General features: G+C 33.7%; 2 protein-coding genes across 2 annotated transcripts; one reads left to right on the forward strand and one right to left on the reverse strand.

The window, feature by feature from the left end:
• Nucleotides 1–5114: 5114 nt before the first annotated feature.
• LOC131628331 (ras-related protein RABA5b-like) lies at nucleotides 5115–8948 on the forward strand. Its single transcript, XM_058899175.1, has 2 exons — nucleotides 5115–5615; nucleotides 8466–8948. The coding sequence occupies exons 1-2, from the start codon at nucleotides 5282–5284 to the stop codon at nucleotides 8777–8779; spliced, it is 648 nt and encodes a 215-aa protein (XP_058755158.1). The 5' UTR covers nucleotides 5115–5281; the 3' UTR covers nucleotides 8780–8948.
• Nucleotides 8949–10646: 1698 nt separating this feature from the next.
• Nucleotides 10647–11234, reverse strand: LOC131628330 (uncharacterized). The gene has a single exon (XM_058899173.1). It carries the CDS (start codon nucleotides 11232–11234, stop codon nucleotides 10647–10649), a length of 588 nt encoding a protein of 195 aa, XP_058755156.1.
• Nucleotides 11235–18213: the final 6979 nt, after the last annotated feature.

Genomic DNA, 18213 nt, shown 5'->3' on the forward strand with positions numbered 1-18213 from the left:
GATGATTCTTTGACGATGATGACGGTGCTGTGATGATCACGGGGGCAGAATATCCATGCTGTGACTCTTATGAAGGTGGTGAAAGGGAGAGGCTTGTTGCTATGCTAGAGGTTGCGATCTAGAGATGATGAAGGTGAACGAAGTTGGTTCAATGGTGGAGATGAAGGTAGTTGTTGAAGGTTTTTCAGTTATGGAGTTTGTTGAGGGTTTGTAACAAACTTTTTGGGAGAGAGAGAGAGATAGTAGAGGAAGGTCAGAGGAATGAAGTGTGAGAGCGTGAAAGAAAAAAATGAATGTGTGTGTTGTGATTTGTGAAGCGTCTGGTTTTATATAGTGTAGGGTTACATGGAAGTTATGGTGTGCATGAGTGTAGCATAGTGTTTCCTTAAGGCTTAATGAATCAAGGATTGTGTAGCTAGGGTAAGTTTCTTTTGCCTTTCATGTTGTAGCTTTCTTGCATGGGCTTATATGGAATGAAGCTTGGGTGAATAATGTAAAGAGAGGGTGAGAGTTTCCTTTTGGTTTCATGATGAAGTGCATGGCTTTGAAACTGCACAACTCAATAATCCCATGACCATTTTACATGAAATTGAGGCCAAGTGAAAGATGGGATATGTTAGAACATACTTCATGTTGGAATTAGCTTGAGATGTTGTTTAGAAACTCTTCAAAATTGCCTTGGAACATGATGATGCATAACTTGTGTGAATGCTTGTATGCGTGACCTAATTTTGGCTTGTAGCCTTGGCCAGACATGACTTGGTCAGGGAGCAACTTTGAGTCTTCTTACTTTGACCGATACATGACCAACTACTACACTTTGTGGCTTATTGAAAAGAGGGCCTGGCAAGGAGTAGATTTATACCACATTTGAATCAAGTGGAAGCTTGAATCTCTCTAAATTCGGACTCGTATATGGCACGCCACCTGTTTGCAAAAATGTTGGCGCATGACCTAGATTTGTGCCCAGCCAAATGTCACAAGATAACTTCGTGAGGGTGTGACTTTGGAACCTCGTAGGTGGTTCAATACCCACCCAATTAATTTTCTTTTTGGCTCGTTGCATACATGGCATGGAGGAGGAGATGATAGTACCATGTTTTTACCTGATGGGTCTTTGTGTTTTCTTATAATTGGCTTCAAAATTGGCACGCCACGTGCTCGATGAAATGTGTCGCGTATGACCAGAAATGTGCCCAGCTTCATGACTTGATTCAGATGGAAATCTTTACTTTCAAACCCTAATAACTCTTCAACCAAGCTTCAAATGCAAAAGTGTCCAACTACAAAGTTGTTCCCCTCCATTAAAGGAACAACTTTGATGTTGGATATTTTTCCAAATAATGCTATTTGCCACGTGTAAATCAGTGTTAAAGTGGGCTGCTCATCATGCTTTTTAAGAACCAAAATTTTTTCTAAGTATAAAAACTTCCATTTTTGATTTTTTTTCTATTTTTGGCAACTTTTGTCAAACTCCCGACTTTATCCGTTCTTTGACTTTTCTCGATCGATTTTTCACCAAAAGTCAATATTTGAGTGATAGACCCGATTTTGACCCAAAATTCAACTGTTCTGATTCTTCTCCGATCTTATTGAAATCCCCAATTAATCAGTTTCTAAACCATGGAAATCGACTGAACGCCTCCACACAGTCATCATACCATCACTCCTCATAAAATCAACTCTTGATCAGTGTTTCGATCGAAAAGTCGACTGCATTGACTTTGGTCAAGAAACCCTAATTCAGGATAATCGGACGAACAACAAGCTTGTATTTTTTAATCAATGCTCTGACTTAAAGGTAAGAAACCCTGATTCAAGAATACCCTTAGAAGGATAATGCCCCAAGACCGGACCTCGGATCTTTATATTTACTCAGAAGTTCTTTGTACCAGGAGCTCCTTTCTTGTCTCTTTTTGGAACAGTAACCATGATATGAATGCATGGATTGGGTCATGACCTAAATGATGTATGTATATGGATTGTAAGCCAGATAAATAGGGTAGGACAAATTTGGGCTATGACAGACATTATACATGGATTATTCACAAGTTAAGACACAACCAAACCAAAAGCAACAACATATCATCCAACAATCCACTCTCTTGCAAACACCATCAATAACAATATGAGAATGAGAATTCATAGTCTTTTTTTAAATTTAATTAAGGATGATTTCTTTGACTTGTATTTGCGCATTTCAACTATCTTTGGTCTCAAGATTGCCCAATCTTCTCAAATGTTCACAAATTAATAGATGACTAGAGATAGTATTGTACTGGGTGTTAGAATCATAAGCTTCCTCAGTCACTATAGAATGCCAATAGACACACATAAATGTGTTATATGGCACAAAACTCTTTTGAGATATTTTGTCAAACACCAAAAGCGCAAACTTAACCCCTAAAAGAAAAAACACATAAAATTTTGCATATTTTCCATAATTACTACAAAATAGACAGTCCCTCAACTTTTTCTGTCTCTTATACGAACACTTAACTCATCGCCTAATTAGTAACAAACAAATACATGTAGATGGGTGAGTCTATTATACGGCGTGTCAAAATGGGTGGCGACGCCAGGAAGGTCTTTAAGTTGGAGAATGTTTCCTCGCCCATGCTAGGCCATTCAAATTTCTCTTTTTTCTTCAAGGTGGCAAAGAAATGTAAAGCCTTGTCACCTACACAAGAAAGAAAATGAGAAAGGGTGGCTAGGCGCCCTGTTAGTTGTTGAACGTCTTTAACATTAGATAGAATTCTCATGTTGATGATGAATTGGCTTTTGTTTGGGTTTGCCTCTATCCTCTAAAGGAGCAATTGACAAGATTTAAGCACATGTTGTACCTCTAGAGCGGTTCTAGGATATCTTTCAGATCTTCCACATATGGTTTTTCTTTTTTGGTGTTTTAACGATCATATCATCAATGTAAACCTCCAAATTGCGCCTTATATGTTTTGAGAATACCACATCCTTGAGCCTTTGATAAGTGGCATGACACATGTATTTTTTTAGTCCAAAGGGCATGTCTTTATAATAGTAGCTGCCATTATTAGACATGAATGTTGTCTTGGGTGCATCTACATGATCCATCTTGATCTGGTTGTAGCCAAAATAGGCGTCCATAAAACTCAGCGTCTTGTAGCTATAGGATCCATCAATTAGACGATATATGTTGGGTAGAGGATATGTGTCTTTAGGGCATGCGATGTTGAGGTTGGTGAAGTCAATGCACATGCCACATTAATTTTTTTGAGTGTTTCTGTACTAAGAAGTTGTTAGCCAACTAAGACGGGTATCTAACCTCGATTATGAAAACGATGCTTCTCAGCTTCCAAACTTCTTCATTGATGGCCACCCTCTTCTCCCTACTACATTGTGTTTCCAGTATGATGACAAACCGCTTTTGTGTCTATCCTTGACATGTTAGAGGGTGCCCAAGAAAAAAATTATATGTTCCTCCTCAATAGGATGACCTCCTCGTCCTCATAATCAAATAGGGAGGTACGTAGTTTGGTGTCTTGATGGTCAAATGGCCCCAATACATACTTCCTTAAGCTCTTATGTGGGAGCGAGCCTTTCATTCTCTACCTTAATCTAGGATTCCAAGTTACAATGTCTATTTCTTGTGCGTTTGGATGACTTGCCCACTCATCATTTCCAAGTTGTTTTGGTAATATTCGTGGGTGATCTTTTGATCTTCCTGAAATACTCCAATTTTCCCGCTAGATACAGATACTTCATGCTCAAATGGAGACAGGACAATACCACCCTAACAAGTTAAGGGCATGCCACCCCATGATGATGTTGTATGAGGATAAGGTATTTATTATAAGATAAGTTATTCTAACTGACTTAGTGCTTATTTTTGAGCTAAATGTTGTTTCGAGAAATATATAACCCTTCACTCGTACCTGTTCGCCTGATAAACCAAATAGAGAAACTTTGAATGCTCATATGTCATTTGGGTCAAGCTAGAGCCCTTAAAAGGTGTTATAGAACAAGACATCTAGTGAGCTTCCAAGGTCAATCAATACTTCCTTCATGTCTCAGTCGTCATATTGTACCATGATGACCATAAGATCGTTGTTGTGAGGGAGGTTATTGACAACATCCTTGTTAGAGAAGGTGATCTTGGATTCTGTCTCCTTCTGTAGGTTTACCTTAGGGCCGTCACGTATGACACTGGTCATCAAAACCTGCTTGGCATGTTTCCCATGAGAAGAACTAGACTCCCCCACTAACGAAACCGCAGACAATAGTGTTGATGATAATCTTGGAACCTGTGAAAAACTTTATCTATGGTATTTAAAGAGAGAGTTCAATATCCTCTTATTATCAAGATTGAGATATTTATAGGAGTATATTGGGTTAGGTCTTAGAACCCAAGAAAAAAATATTCACACATTCCACTTATAGAAACGCGTGAAGTGGATAATTACTTTCCATATTTCTCTAGGAATGTGGCTTCCCCTTTTTTAACTCCCTCTTCCATACCGCTGTAGAAGGGGACACACCACTTTCCATGTTTACATAAATGGACGAGTAATCTAAAAAACGAACAACATTATTAGAAAGTGAGCGCACACCGTGACAAACAAACGCTCATAACAACGAATGAACGACAATAATATGTGCTTTAAGCAAAAATTCTTGTCCAAGTATTTCTTGGAAAATCTCACGTATTGCATTGACTTTGTTTGTATTTTTTTTAAATACATATGAATTAAATTTTATTTATTAAAGATTTAAAAAATTGACATCTAATAGTTAAATATTTTAAAATCACTTAAATAAAACAAAACTATTTACTTACCTAAATAAAAATCCTATAAATTTTCATAAAAAGCATCTCCCAAAACAATTTTCAAGAATAATTCAAAGCATCTTCTTACTTTATTCTCATTTTTTAAAAACCCATAACAAATAAATCTCATAAAAAAATTCACGACCTTCCAAAATAATATCTTTCACTAGTATTTTTATTTAGTCAAAAAGTGGTGTAAGGGAAGTCAAAAAATCCTTTTACACTAAAAATCACAAAAATCCCGCCACTAATCACGCACCATGCCCAAAAAAAACTCATTATCTATATTAATTTAAAAAAGAAATATCAAAAACCCAAAACCCCAACAGAAAGATAAACCAAAATCACCCCTTCACGTTCTTCTACATTCATTCCATCCACACACACTTTTCTTCTTCCTTTCTCTCACAAACGTGCCACCAACTTCACCATTTCTCTATAAAACCGAAAAAACCAGTGACTCTACCACAACCAAAAATGGACGAGAACGGTGAAGGAAGCGAAGAGTACTTATTCAAGATCGTCCTAATCGGCGACTCCGCCGTCGGAAAATCCAACCTCCTCTCCCGATTCGCGCGGAACGAGTTCGATTCGAATTCCAAAGCGACGATCGGCGTTGAGTTTCAAACGCAGACGGTGGAAATCGACGGGAAAGAAGTGAAGGCGCAGATCTGGGATACGGCTGGTCAAGAACGGTTCAGAGCTGTTACTTCGGCTTATTACAGAGGTGCTTTTGGTGCGCTGGTGGTTTATGATATTAGTAGGAGAGGGACGTTTGATAGCATCAAGAGGTGGCTCGATGAACTTACAAGTGAGTTTATGTGTTCATACTTTCTTTTCTTGATTATGATTATGTGGCTTTTTTTGTGTTTGATTTTATGATTCATTCAACTATTTTTAGGAACTAATTTGTATGTTCTACAATGTTACTCTCTTGGAGATTGATTGATGATGCATTTGTTTCTATGTATAAGTTGTTTTGAATAATTTTCCCCCCAATTTTTCTTAATTATTAGATAATTAATTTGAAATGATTCTCTTAATAGTGTTAAACAATTTCAGTTGGTAGTTGTGCAAAGACGTTAACTTCACTGACTGTGTTAGATTGCAGGGATTTGACTCAAACTTGTAACATCTCACTTATTTATTTTTAAAAATGAAATTCGGATGAAATTTGGCTACTTGAAAAAAAAAATACTACTAATTTTAGAGATTTCTAACTAACGCCGATAAAATTGGGGATAGAGTTTTTTAAAAGAATTAAGACTAACTTTGATGGAGTTTGAATTTTGTTTCCTGAGGTTATATTGTCAACCTATTACTATGAGCTATGTCCTAATGGAAATGGACAATAAATAATACTAGTAATTTGTTTCACTTAAATCATTGACTCAAGGATAATTTAGGAAAATCCATAGAGAAAAAGATAATATTGTATTAGTTTCTTTTTTTTTAATATATATGTATATAAACATATTAAAATGTGTGTAATTAGTGAAAATTGTAATATATTTTCATAAGAGTAGTTGGGTATGGAGCATGACGCCAGTTCGAACCTACGATATCTTCACTAATTTCGCTTTTATAGAGTGAAATTTCAGTTAAATATATATTTTGGATATTATTCTATTTTTATATGCACTTACTTTATAAGAAACTAATAAATTGAGATATTTTTATATGCAATATTATATTATGAAATTATGGTAAGATAGGATTAGACTTTTGTATTAAAAATTATATTTTAAGCGCGTGATTATTAAACTTGTTACATTAACATTTTTAAATACCTAGGAATTGACCAGTTCTATGGTGCACAAGATAAGTCTTGTTTCAGACAAAAGTTAGTTTTCAGCATTAGATTAATAAATCCCACCATGAATGCAATGAGATTTGTTGATCCAATAATAAAGAATGAATTTGTGTATGGTGCAAGACTAGCTTTGACTTGAATGTCTTCATCAGCGGCCTAAAATTGGGAAATCATACAAATATGGAAAACCAGGTTATTATTATTATTATTATATTAAAGTAAACTGACCCTTGTATGCATTGTGTGAACACTTGTAAATTTTCACCATTAGATTAATAAATCCCACTTATAAATACATGTTCTAGTCATATATGGTTCGGTGTTCTAGTCATATATGGTTCGGTGTGGAACTTTATAACATAAACTCTAGAGATCTTGCAAATATCTATTTAACATGAGCTATATTTTATCATTAAATGTTGCTACCACCATAACTGGTTCCTGACTGACTGTATTGTGAATTGCGATGAAGGAATGCTGTTGTGTGCACATTCTTAACAATAGACAACGTGAACTAGTTAAATAAACCTCCTTTTACTTTATCTATGTTATATTTATCTGACACTCTACTTGAAGATTGTGTTATCTAAATTTCTAATTGACTGAAATCATTTTACAGCTTCCACACTTAATGACATGTGTCATTGTCAGAACTCAGATTCTACCTTATGATATACTAGATTTGTCATAGCCTCACATCAAATTTAGCATATAATTTTAGTTCTGGTACATTATTATATGAGTCAAAGTGTCAAATAGGAGTAAACCTTTATTTTTGTCTTAAAAAAAATAGAAGTGTACCTAAATAACATTTATATTATGACTCCTATAAAAACACCCACCTCCCGTAGTTACTTGCCGGAGAAATTGTACTCACCTTCTCTCTGGTTTATTTAAGTTACACACGCATACCTAATGTAGTAAAGCACGAGATTTTAAGTAGGATCTATTGACTTGTAAAGGATCATAAAAATCATATCATTAGCGTAAGATCCTACAGAAGGGAAAAATAGTAATTTCATATATATTTATACAAACATACACAAAGACATAAAAATTATAATTCAGGCCCAAAAGAAGATCTAATATGTTTTTTTTTTTACTATCTTGCTTCAAAAAGCTCGATCTTGACCATACCGGCGACGAAAAAATCTTTCTCTGGTCGTAGCACTCTTAGGCACCTTTGGCGTGTAACATCTTACGATCCAATACCTCGATCTTGACTACACTGTGTATACCCCTTCTATATTTCCAAATACAAGGAAAATGCATAATTCTTAGGGGAGGTTAATAACTTTTTACCAAATAGAGGAGTGCGTGTGTCAATTATTCATTATCTTAAGGAAGCAAGTACAATTTTCTCCTTGTGTTATCAATTGAGTCTCTCCATTTTGCATAGTGTCATCAAATTAATTTTTTTTATTGGACTAAGAATTTAGTATAATGGAGTCCCGATTTAGGGCTAATTTGATGGTAGTTTGTATGATAGATGGACTGAAATGATCAGGATTTGCATTATTTAGAGGTTTGTATGATAAAACCTCTGGACTTTCCAAGTTTTTCGATAGTCGGGAAATGGATCTTCTGCAATAGTCACATATCTCAACTGTCTGATGAAGATCAGATGACTTGTATTCCAGAATGCATTTTAAATTTCCTAAACAGTCGAGATCTGTTGCCTTAGTGACTGCAAAATGCTCGGTCTGGCTTCTCAGGTCTGCTGCCGGAGTCAGTAAATAGCATTCGGAAGATAAACTTTTATAACTTGCCTTAAAGCTCTTAATTCATATTACAAATTTGCTTTCCATACAATTTTGTTACTGAGTTTGATTTTTGCTTAAATTGCAGCTCAAAATGATAGCACGGTAGCAAGAATGTTGGTTGGAAATAAGTGTGATTTGGAAAGTATCAGAGAAGTGAGCACAGAGGAAGGCAAAGCTTTTGCAGAAGAAGAAGGTTTGTTCTTTATGGAGACATCAGCACTCGATGCTACCAATGTCCAAAAGGCTTTTGAGATTGTCATCCGTGAAATTTACAACAACATCAGCCGCAAAGTCTTAAACTCTGATTCCTATAAGGCCGAATTGTCTGTGAATCGAGTAAGTCTGGTTGATGGGGCAGGATCAAAGAAAAATCTGCTCAATTTTTCATGTTGTTCTTGATCAGCTTTTAGCTTTGACTTGAAATTGAATATCGATACTTGGATCTTTTAAGAGTAGTTTTGTTCTATACATTTTTGTTCTTCTTTTGGGCCATTTTCCCTAGCTACTATTTCTTGGCAATTTTGTGTTTTAAATATCCAAATACTTAGTTAATTCTCTTTTGCTGGTTCCTGATATTCAAATATGATGCTCCTATCGTCTCATTTTTTAATAAAATGATTCATTAGGTTGATTTTAATAGTAAAGTAATGATGCTCCTATCGTCTCATTTTTTAATAAAATGATTCATTAGGTTGATTTTAATAGTAAAGTAACGTGTATAGTTTAAAATAATCATATTAATTATTGATTGAAAGTAATAGTTACGTTTTTTTTGAAGCCATGAAAAAAATACAAAGTGGATGAAGTTTCTATCATAGTTTCATGCTATTTGTACTTTTTTCCATAGCTACACGAACAACATGTACCATAGCCAAAGTATAGTCTTTGTTAAGGTAGTGAAGACGAATCTGAAAAAATGAGAATAATTAATCAACAAAAATAACATGCAACAAACTAGATAATGGGGAACTATCTAACAATAAGATGTAAGAAGGAAAATACCTTAATGTATGAAGCAGGAGATTCATAACTAATGACGAAGAAGAGAAAAAATGGGTGATAGGGTTTCGCTATTGTCAATAAGTGACAGTTAATTCGCTTATATATGGGTAAATTATTTCACAACGGTTATCTACCAACTGTATTGATAAGTATTTATTTATTATAAATATATCCCAACGATGAAACGTACCACCCGTAGTCATTTCACTTTAAGTATTTTATATAAAAGAAAAAGACGCGCCTTAACATTAAATGAATAATATATAAGGTTAAATATGTTTTTGGTCCCTATAAATATCTCAAATTTTTGTTTTTGGTCCCTATTAAAAAATGACACGTTTTAGTCCCCACAAAATTATTATGCAATAGTTTTAGTCCCTACTGTTAAATTGATTTGTATTTTTCAATGATTATTTTACACACATGTTTAGAACGTTTTATAAAGTTCCTCGAAAAAAAGAAACTCAAAATTTGATTTATAAGTCGAGATTTGAATTACTTTTATCATTATTTTTTGAAATTTTAGAAATTCATATTTAATTCTTCTCATTTTAAAAAATTCTATAATTTGTTAAAGAAATATTTTATAGTATTCTAAACAAGTATGAAAAAAATTATTAAAAATTTAAAATTTTAAGAATAATTAAATAGTTTTAAAAATTTAAAAAAATAACAGGGACTAAAACTACGTGCATAATAATTTTGTGAGGGCTAAAACATGTTTTTTTAATAAGGACCAAAAAGAAAATTTGATAATTTTATAGGGACCAAAAATATACTTAACCCTAATATATGTGATGACGGTGGGGTTCAAACCCATGAAAACATGATGGTTTTATCACGGTTGGTTGCTCAACTGTTGTTATATACAATTAATTTTTAATCAAAAAACATAAATAATATGGTAGGGCCTTATTTTAGAGATGTCACCACGGTGTAGTGAAGAACCGTGGTGACCATGGCGTTTTTTTCCGTAAGCAAGAATCTATTAATATGGAGAACTAAGAGTTCTCCAACCTTGATACACAGAAAAAGGGCCAAAACCCCCAAAAACGATATTACGAACCAATTAAAATTACGACATAAAAGACAAAGGGTCTTTGCTAAAATCATAAAAATTACAATTGGAATAAGCAATATCGCCAAAGGAAGAACACCTCCAAACCAAAATCTTAATACTCCACACCGTATTGTTAATATTCCAAGTCTCGTTATTAAAACAAAAGTCATTCCTTGTCAACCAAATAATCCAAGAAGTGGCTATTCATAACACCCCCAATTTGCCAATCTTAACTCTTTTGGCACGACTCAAAGTATGCCATTCCATAAAAAACGGAATACACCCTTCCTCCTTCCAACCCATAAAATCCACCCACGAAGCAATTTCTTTCCAAACAATTTTAATCACATTGCACTTAAAGAAAACATGGTCCATCTCTTTCAAATGCATATCACAAAACACACAATTTAAATTAGAAGAAGTAAAGTTAATACCTCTATGCATCAAAAGATCTTTAGTCGGAAGTCTATTCATAAAAAGTCTCCAATCGAAAACTTTAATCTTAAAAGGAACCTCCATCTTCCACAACAATTCCAAAGCCTCATCACATCTATTTGGCGGACCAAACGAAATACGCAAAGAAGCATATCGAGAATAACATGAAGCAACCGTAAAACCCTTCTCTTCATCAAGAGACCAAATCGCGGAATCCTTCCCCTCATCCATTCCCTCAAAAGTCTCTAAAAGAACCCTCAAATCCGTGTACAGAGCTAACAAACCTGCCTCTAAAACCTCCCCCTCCGATATTCCTAAATCGCCCCACTTCCAAACTCCATCATTCCAACCACCCATAGCCGCAACTGAAACTTTTTTTAAGGAAGAAAACAAAAGAAGTTCCGGAAAAGCCTCCATAAAAAAATTGTTTCCTAGCTAAGGAGCTTCCCAAAATGGAGTATTGAAACCATTTCCAACTTTAAAACGATAATTTGAAAGAAAAGGATCTAAAGAAGAATGAGAACAAGAACCAACCTTTAGAATATCTCGCCACCAAAAAGAAGAAGAAGAAAGTTTCTTGGTATCTCCTCCACCAAACACTTGCATACTTAAGTCTCTATATCGAGCTTTCAAAACTTCTAACCACAAAGATATATCACCTTGAAGAATCCTCCACCTCTACTTGTTAAGAAGAGTGAGATTGAAGTCAGAAATATCTTTTATCGCTAAACCACCTTTAACATAAGGCAACGTCGCCATGTTTCAACTAACCCAATGAATGTTCCTCTTCTCCTCCACTCTCCCCATAAGAAATTACTTTGAATCTTAGTAAAATATTTGACTACTTTCGCCGGCATCTTATAAAAAGACATGGTAAAGATAGTAAGAGAATTCAAAATAGATTTCAAAAGAGTGATCCTACCTCCAAGATTGAGAAAACTATTTTTCCACCCCATCAAACGCTTTTTCATCTTATCCAAAAGAGGAGCCCAAGTTGATTCCTTTCTTGGATTGCATCCAACAGGAATACCAAGAAAAGAGAAATTACACTCTTCTACCTTGCAAGAAAGATAAAAAGCGGAGGTTTCCAAAAAAAAGAGGCGACACGTTAATTCCAATCAATTTACTTTTATGGAAATTGTTACCAAGACCCGAAACAATCTTTAAAGCTCTCAAAAAAAATCTTTAAAGCCTTAACATGCTTCCACGAACCTTCTCCTATCAATATAGTATCATCCACAAATTGAAGAATTTCAACACAACAACTCCGTTTAATAACGAACTTCTCAAATTCTCCAATCTCAATAGATTTTCTTACCAACCTAGCAAGAGCCTCCGCCACCAAAACAAAAAGAAAATGTGATAAAGGATCACCTTGTCTTAAACCTCTCTTGACGACAAATTCTTTAGTAGGATTACCATTTACCACTACCAACATGTCGCTTTTGGAAATTAATATGTTTTGTAGTAGTGACACAATTAAAAAATAATACTAAGATTTCTAGTTTTCTAATATATTATTAAATAATAATATTAGCAATATATCTCTCTATAATCAAAAGAGAAAAAAATAAATCGAAGTACAAATAATTATGAATTAAATTTCATCATAAAAATTTGATAGTAAATGAGTTGGTTGTATGATAAACTTTTAAATATTTAAGAATAAGTTATAAATAGTCTCTACAATTATACTAAAATAGATTACAATAAAATTAATTTAAGATCTTATGTAAAAATTATTGTATGATAAAAAATTTAGTTGGCATATTAATATATATGTAACTATGTTCTGTGTTGTAAAAAAAAATATTGAGGTTTTGAGAAAAGTTGAGTATGTCACTATGTTTTTAGTTGTAACAAAATAATAATTAGTTGTAAACAAATCAATATTTGAAGTTTTGGAAAGAATTGAGTATTTAACTAAATGAATAATTAGTTGTAAAAAAAAAAATAATTGAAGTTTCGGAAAGAGTTGAGTATTTAACTGCTCTTCGTTGTAAAAATATATAAATATGAAGTTTTGGTCACTAATGAGATTTGAACACCTGCCATTCTACTTCTTAGCCAAGTACTAAAATACTATGCTACAGACACAAGTTGTTAACTAATTTTGCAAATGATATATATATTTTAACATTTTAATATTATAATTTCTCACCATATCTCTCAAAATTTTGAGGCCATGGGTTGTGGGTCTGTTTGCCCTGGTCCAAGACCGGTCCTGGTGATCCATAATCAGCACAAGGGATCAAGTATGTTCCTCTGGAACCAGCTTAAGAACAAGGCACATGCTAAGCTGCCAAAGTCTATCAACACTCGCTTTACACCCAATTGGCTACTGAATTGTGATGACCATGTGATCGTTGTTGTTGGGGGAAACCACCAATTGTGTCTTTCCTTAAAAGGTGATTTCGGGCTCTCAGTATCTCATTCTGGTTCTGGCAGACTTGACAAGCATAATGCTTGCTGATAACACCTGCCAAGCATACCTTATCTAGGATGAGCTAGATTTTCCCCCGACAAAACCCTTGGCAATGTATTCAAATAGCTTTCTCGAAACTTTGATCAAACACCTTCGTAAGAATATGGTAAAGCATCATCAGGTAACAATGAGGGTGGCTCAGGTCAGTTATATCAGGGTCTCACGACTGACACCAATTGCAATTGTTAAAAGTACAAAGGTGTGACAACTCCTAATAATTAAGGGCTGACAAAGATTTTAAGATTTGTTGTGAGGTTGACAACTAGCTCACATAGGAGTATCAAGCAATATATATTTATATTTTTTGTATTGAAGTTAGGTTGTTCTCAACCATTATGATATATTTATAGCCTCATTGGTCTTGGATCGAATATTTGCTTAAATTCAACAACCATTCCGAAAATGCATTGGCGGATCCAAAAAAAGTTTTATAATAGGAGAAAAAAAGATCTATTATATATTCATAAGAGAAATATTTTAATTTTTTTTTATAATTCATACAATTTTATTAGAAAAATATTTTTCAATAATTTATAATATTATAATTAGTACTACTTTGGTCTAATAGATTATTTATAATAAGTACTACTTTGATCTAATAGATTATTTATATAACTTTCTGCATTTATTTTTTAAAAATAATTTTACTTAGTAAAAATGTTACTCCCTCCGTCTCATAATAAGTGTCTCATTTGCATTTTTTCTTGTCTCAAATTAATTGTCCATTTACAATTCCAATGCATCAATCATTATTATTTTTCCACTATTATACCCCTATTTATTAACTTTCACGTTATTCAACTACTATTAATAGGGGTATTCTAGTAAATGACATTAACTTTTTTACTAAAACCAACACATCCAATCATTTTCTTAAAAATCGCACATTGCTTAAATAAGACATTTATTATGAGACGGAGGAAGTATTTTATTAGAGGTTCAATTAGAACATATAACATAATTTTTAAGCATCGTAGTTTTTCAGCTGGGTTAAAGGCCCCTTAGTGACCTATATAGTGACCTATATAGATCAGCTGTTGCGGAAATGGATAGTTAATTCTTTGAAATTCAAGGAGTGCAGTTAGTTCTCATTACTCATACAATGTTCCTTGTGACATTTTGTACGGTGTATAGATTAACCCGTTGATAAATGAAAAGAGTAGATTTGTGGCTAATCTTGTTAAACATATAATATAAGCAATCCATTTATTTCAAATAAAAATGTACTTGTTGATCAACTTACATGTTGGATATGTATGTGTAGAATTTGTACAAAATGAACTTGTAAATGTCGAGACATAAAAGATAAGTACATGCTAAAACAAATTAGGTGCGTGTTGAACTTATAGAAAGAGGTACAAGTTGAACATACCGAAGAGGTAGTTGATCACGATGGAATGAGAGGATATTGTATGAAGAAGATGAGGAATGTATTGCAAATTCCTATAATGAAATGGATGAGGAGTCTAACTTACGTCCAAAAAATTTAACCACTATTAATTAATATTGGCTATGCATTATTTAAACTAAGTGGATACATACTTTTATATGCACATACATATATACATATTCATTTACATTGTACTAATATTTACTTATCTTATGCATTTTAAGAATATATTGTCATATTAGAGTTAAATACGTTTTTAGTACCTGTAATTTAATTTTAGTTCTTTTAAATTTTTTTTTAATAATAGTCCTCGCAAACTTTTTCATCCACAATTTTGATCTTTTGCCGTCAACTTTCATCAATGGAGGTTGATGTGGCACACCACGTGGAGCACCTTACAAGCAAGTTTTGGCAACACATAAATTCTGAACTTTTCTTAAAAAAACTATGCAAGCCAGAAGTAATACCCATTGATAGATGTTGGTACATACAAGTCACTCCAACACCAAACATATAAGATTCATACAATAATGATAAATGTTTTATTCTTGGAGATTATATTAAAGATGTTCATACTATTGAATTTTTTGGTCACCCCCATTTGTTTATCAATCATGTCATTTTCAGATTTTCGAAAATTGTGAAACCCCAACTCTGCCATTAACTTGTCGTCGGTGCTCTAATAATTTTAAAGGGATGGCATCCTCTTGGTCTATTTGACCAGTATATTCCACTAAGCCCGAGGACCAACAGTTTGAAAGTTTCTGATTATGAGATTTGGAGAACATGGTCTATCATTCTGTGTATGTGGTTCCTATTTGCACGTTTGAGTTTATCTGTTTGGAAACATTTGCAACACTCTTGGAAAAAACTAAGACATGTTCATAAGTTGTTTTTAACTTATTAGCTAATGAAAAGTAAAATCAACTTATAACTGATGTGAAAACAATTTGATTTTGTTTTATCTTTTGTTATAAGCGAGAATAACAAGTTGTTTATTCAAACATTACGTTTATGACATTTTTGGGATTATGGCATTAGCATATTACTACTCTGATCTATAATAGTTAAGGTGACATGTTATATTCCATATTGTGAGTCGGAGGTATATTGGCATGGTGTTTCGATATTTTAAGAATCTAATTTTTAGCATTTGGAATGATATACTATTTTGAAAATTCTGTCTCATCTGTATTTAATGATAAGTAGGAGATTCTTCCAAGCGCATCCAATTTTTTTTTTATAACAACAGCATCAGCATGATATGTGATGCTAGGTAGCAATTGGCTTGTCATGTTAACATTTCTGAAGTCTTAACGTTTGGATATGCTTGTGTTCATTCCTCTTTCTTCAACATAAATTGTTATGATTATAATTTAGAAGTACCAAGATCATTTTTGTAAAAGTTCAGGACAAATATATTTTTTTTGGGTTAGTAGAAGGTTTAAAACTCCCGTAATATCAAATGTTTTTGTCAAGCTGCCTTTCACATGGCGTGCCACGTCAACCTCCGTTAGTGGAAAGTAGCGGGAGGGATCAATATTGAGGACAGAAAAGTTTGCGAGGATTATTTTTTGAAGAAATTTTTTACAGAGATTAAAATTGCATAGTCTCATATTTATAGAAACCCCTGACATATTTAACCCTTTTAAAATGTATCACGTATATTACAACTCTTAAAATCCATTTAGCATAACAAATTTAACATAATAAATAGAGAAGGGAAATTTAATTTTTTTTATTTAAATTGTAAATAATATTAAAATTGAAGAAAATAAAAAATTGTTGAAAAAAATTTGATAGAAATTTGATTCATAGAAATATGATTATCGTATCTTCTATATAAGTTTATTAAGTTTTTGTTAAGTCTCACAATCACTAAACCAATTGTGATATAAAAAAAATATAAATATTCAAGATCAGTAAAATTTAAAGATATTGTGCTAAGAATTTGGAAAAAATAATTTAAATAACAAGGTTTAAAAAAAAATTACCCAAAAAATCACATTTTGGGAAAATTTACCAAAGTGTCTAGGTTTGGCAGCACACCCTGGAGTATGCGCCAAACCAAATGGCGCCAACAGTTAAAATTTAAGTGAATGCGCCATTTCAAATGACGCCTATGTTCAACCCAAATTAGGTTAGCCATTTAAAATGGCGCTTATGTACAAGTTGTTACACATAGAGCCGTTTGAAATGGTTCCTATGTGTTAGGGCTTTTTCTTGGAAAAAAATACCACATTCCCTTTCATTTTGCACACAGTTTTCAGTTCCGTTCATCGATTTTGTCTCTGATTTTTCTCTCTGTCGTTAACCCTAATTATTAATATTCTGGAATTTAATAAAGTAAAGTTCATTGCTTAAAAATATTTTACAAAGTTGTTATACAATAATTTTCCTAGGGCATACAATTAAACATGCGTTGAGGTTGTTCCACGACTTGGACATTTGTTTTTATTGTGCCCTAGCTGACGACAAATGCTACACTTTCTTTCCATTTTGTCACGAACATCCATTTCGGTTCGAATATGAGTACTGTTGGGGCAACCCTTTTTCTTTCGTCGCATCATATCATTATGCCAAACTACTTCCCCATCATACTCAAGCTAGTAATTCTCCTTCGCTACCACTGGAAATGCGACATTGTATACCTCGAGCAAGGTGTCAGTCCTGTAAATTGGAGATAGTAGTGACAATGCATCTCAGTGCGCATATGCACATGCTGCTAGGACATGTGAGCAAGGCATATGAAATACTTGAAACTTTCCACAGTTGCACCAATGGTCATCTAGTAGAACCCTATATTGTTGTCTTGGTAATCCTTCATTATGGTTAACTGTTTCTCTAACACTGAAGGTGCGGTTGAATTGATCGAAAGCAGTAACATGATGACTGTTGGCCTTTGTTGATTGTTCTTTCAAAAATTTCATGTAACTCTCGCTGAACAGTTGTCCCGATTCTCTAACAGCACTCCACCTCTGACCTCTTGTTTAGAATAGCGAAGCCATCCTAAAGTAGGTTGCTTCCACTAGTGCAGTAATAGGAAGATTTCGAATGCCCTTAAATACACCATTCATGGATTCCATAAGATTTGTTGTCATGTGGCCCCATCGTACGCCGTTGTCATAAGCCCTAGTCCATTTCTCCCTTGCAAGGTTATCAATCCAGCTTCCCGCATCCGGATTTGACAATACAATTTCACTCGATAATGTTGGAATGTGGGTTGAGTTAACGCATATCCAACATTGACTAGTGTCTTTCGGAGGTGCCTATCCTTAATCTCCCGCATGAAATTATGGATAATATGTCGAAAACAGTATACATGTGTTGATGACGGGTGTTGCCATCCGTTATCTGGATTGTCGTAAGAACTTTCAATGGAAGCATGCCTATCGGAGATTAAACAAAGATCAGGTTGAGGAGAAACATATTTTTGGAGATTCCTTAGAAAGAAACTCCAA

The sequence above is a fragment of the Vicia villosa genome, unplaced genomic scaffold, assembly GCF_029867415.1.
Source record: "Vicia villosa cultivar HV-30 ecotype Madison, WI unplaced genomic scaffold, Vvil1.0 ctg.000442F_1_1_2_unsc, whole genome shotgun sequence".
In the NCBI taxonomy this organism is placed as follows: domain Eukaryota; kingdom Viridiplantae; phylum Streptophyta; class Magnoliopsida; order Fabales; family Fabaceae; genus Vicia; species Vicia villosa.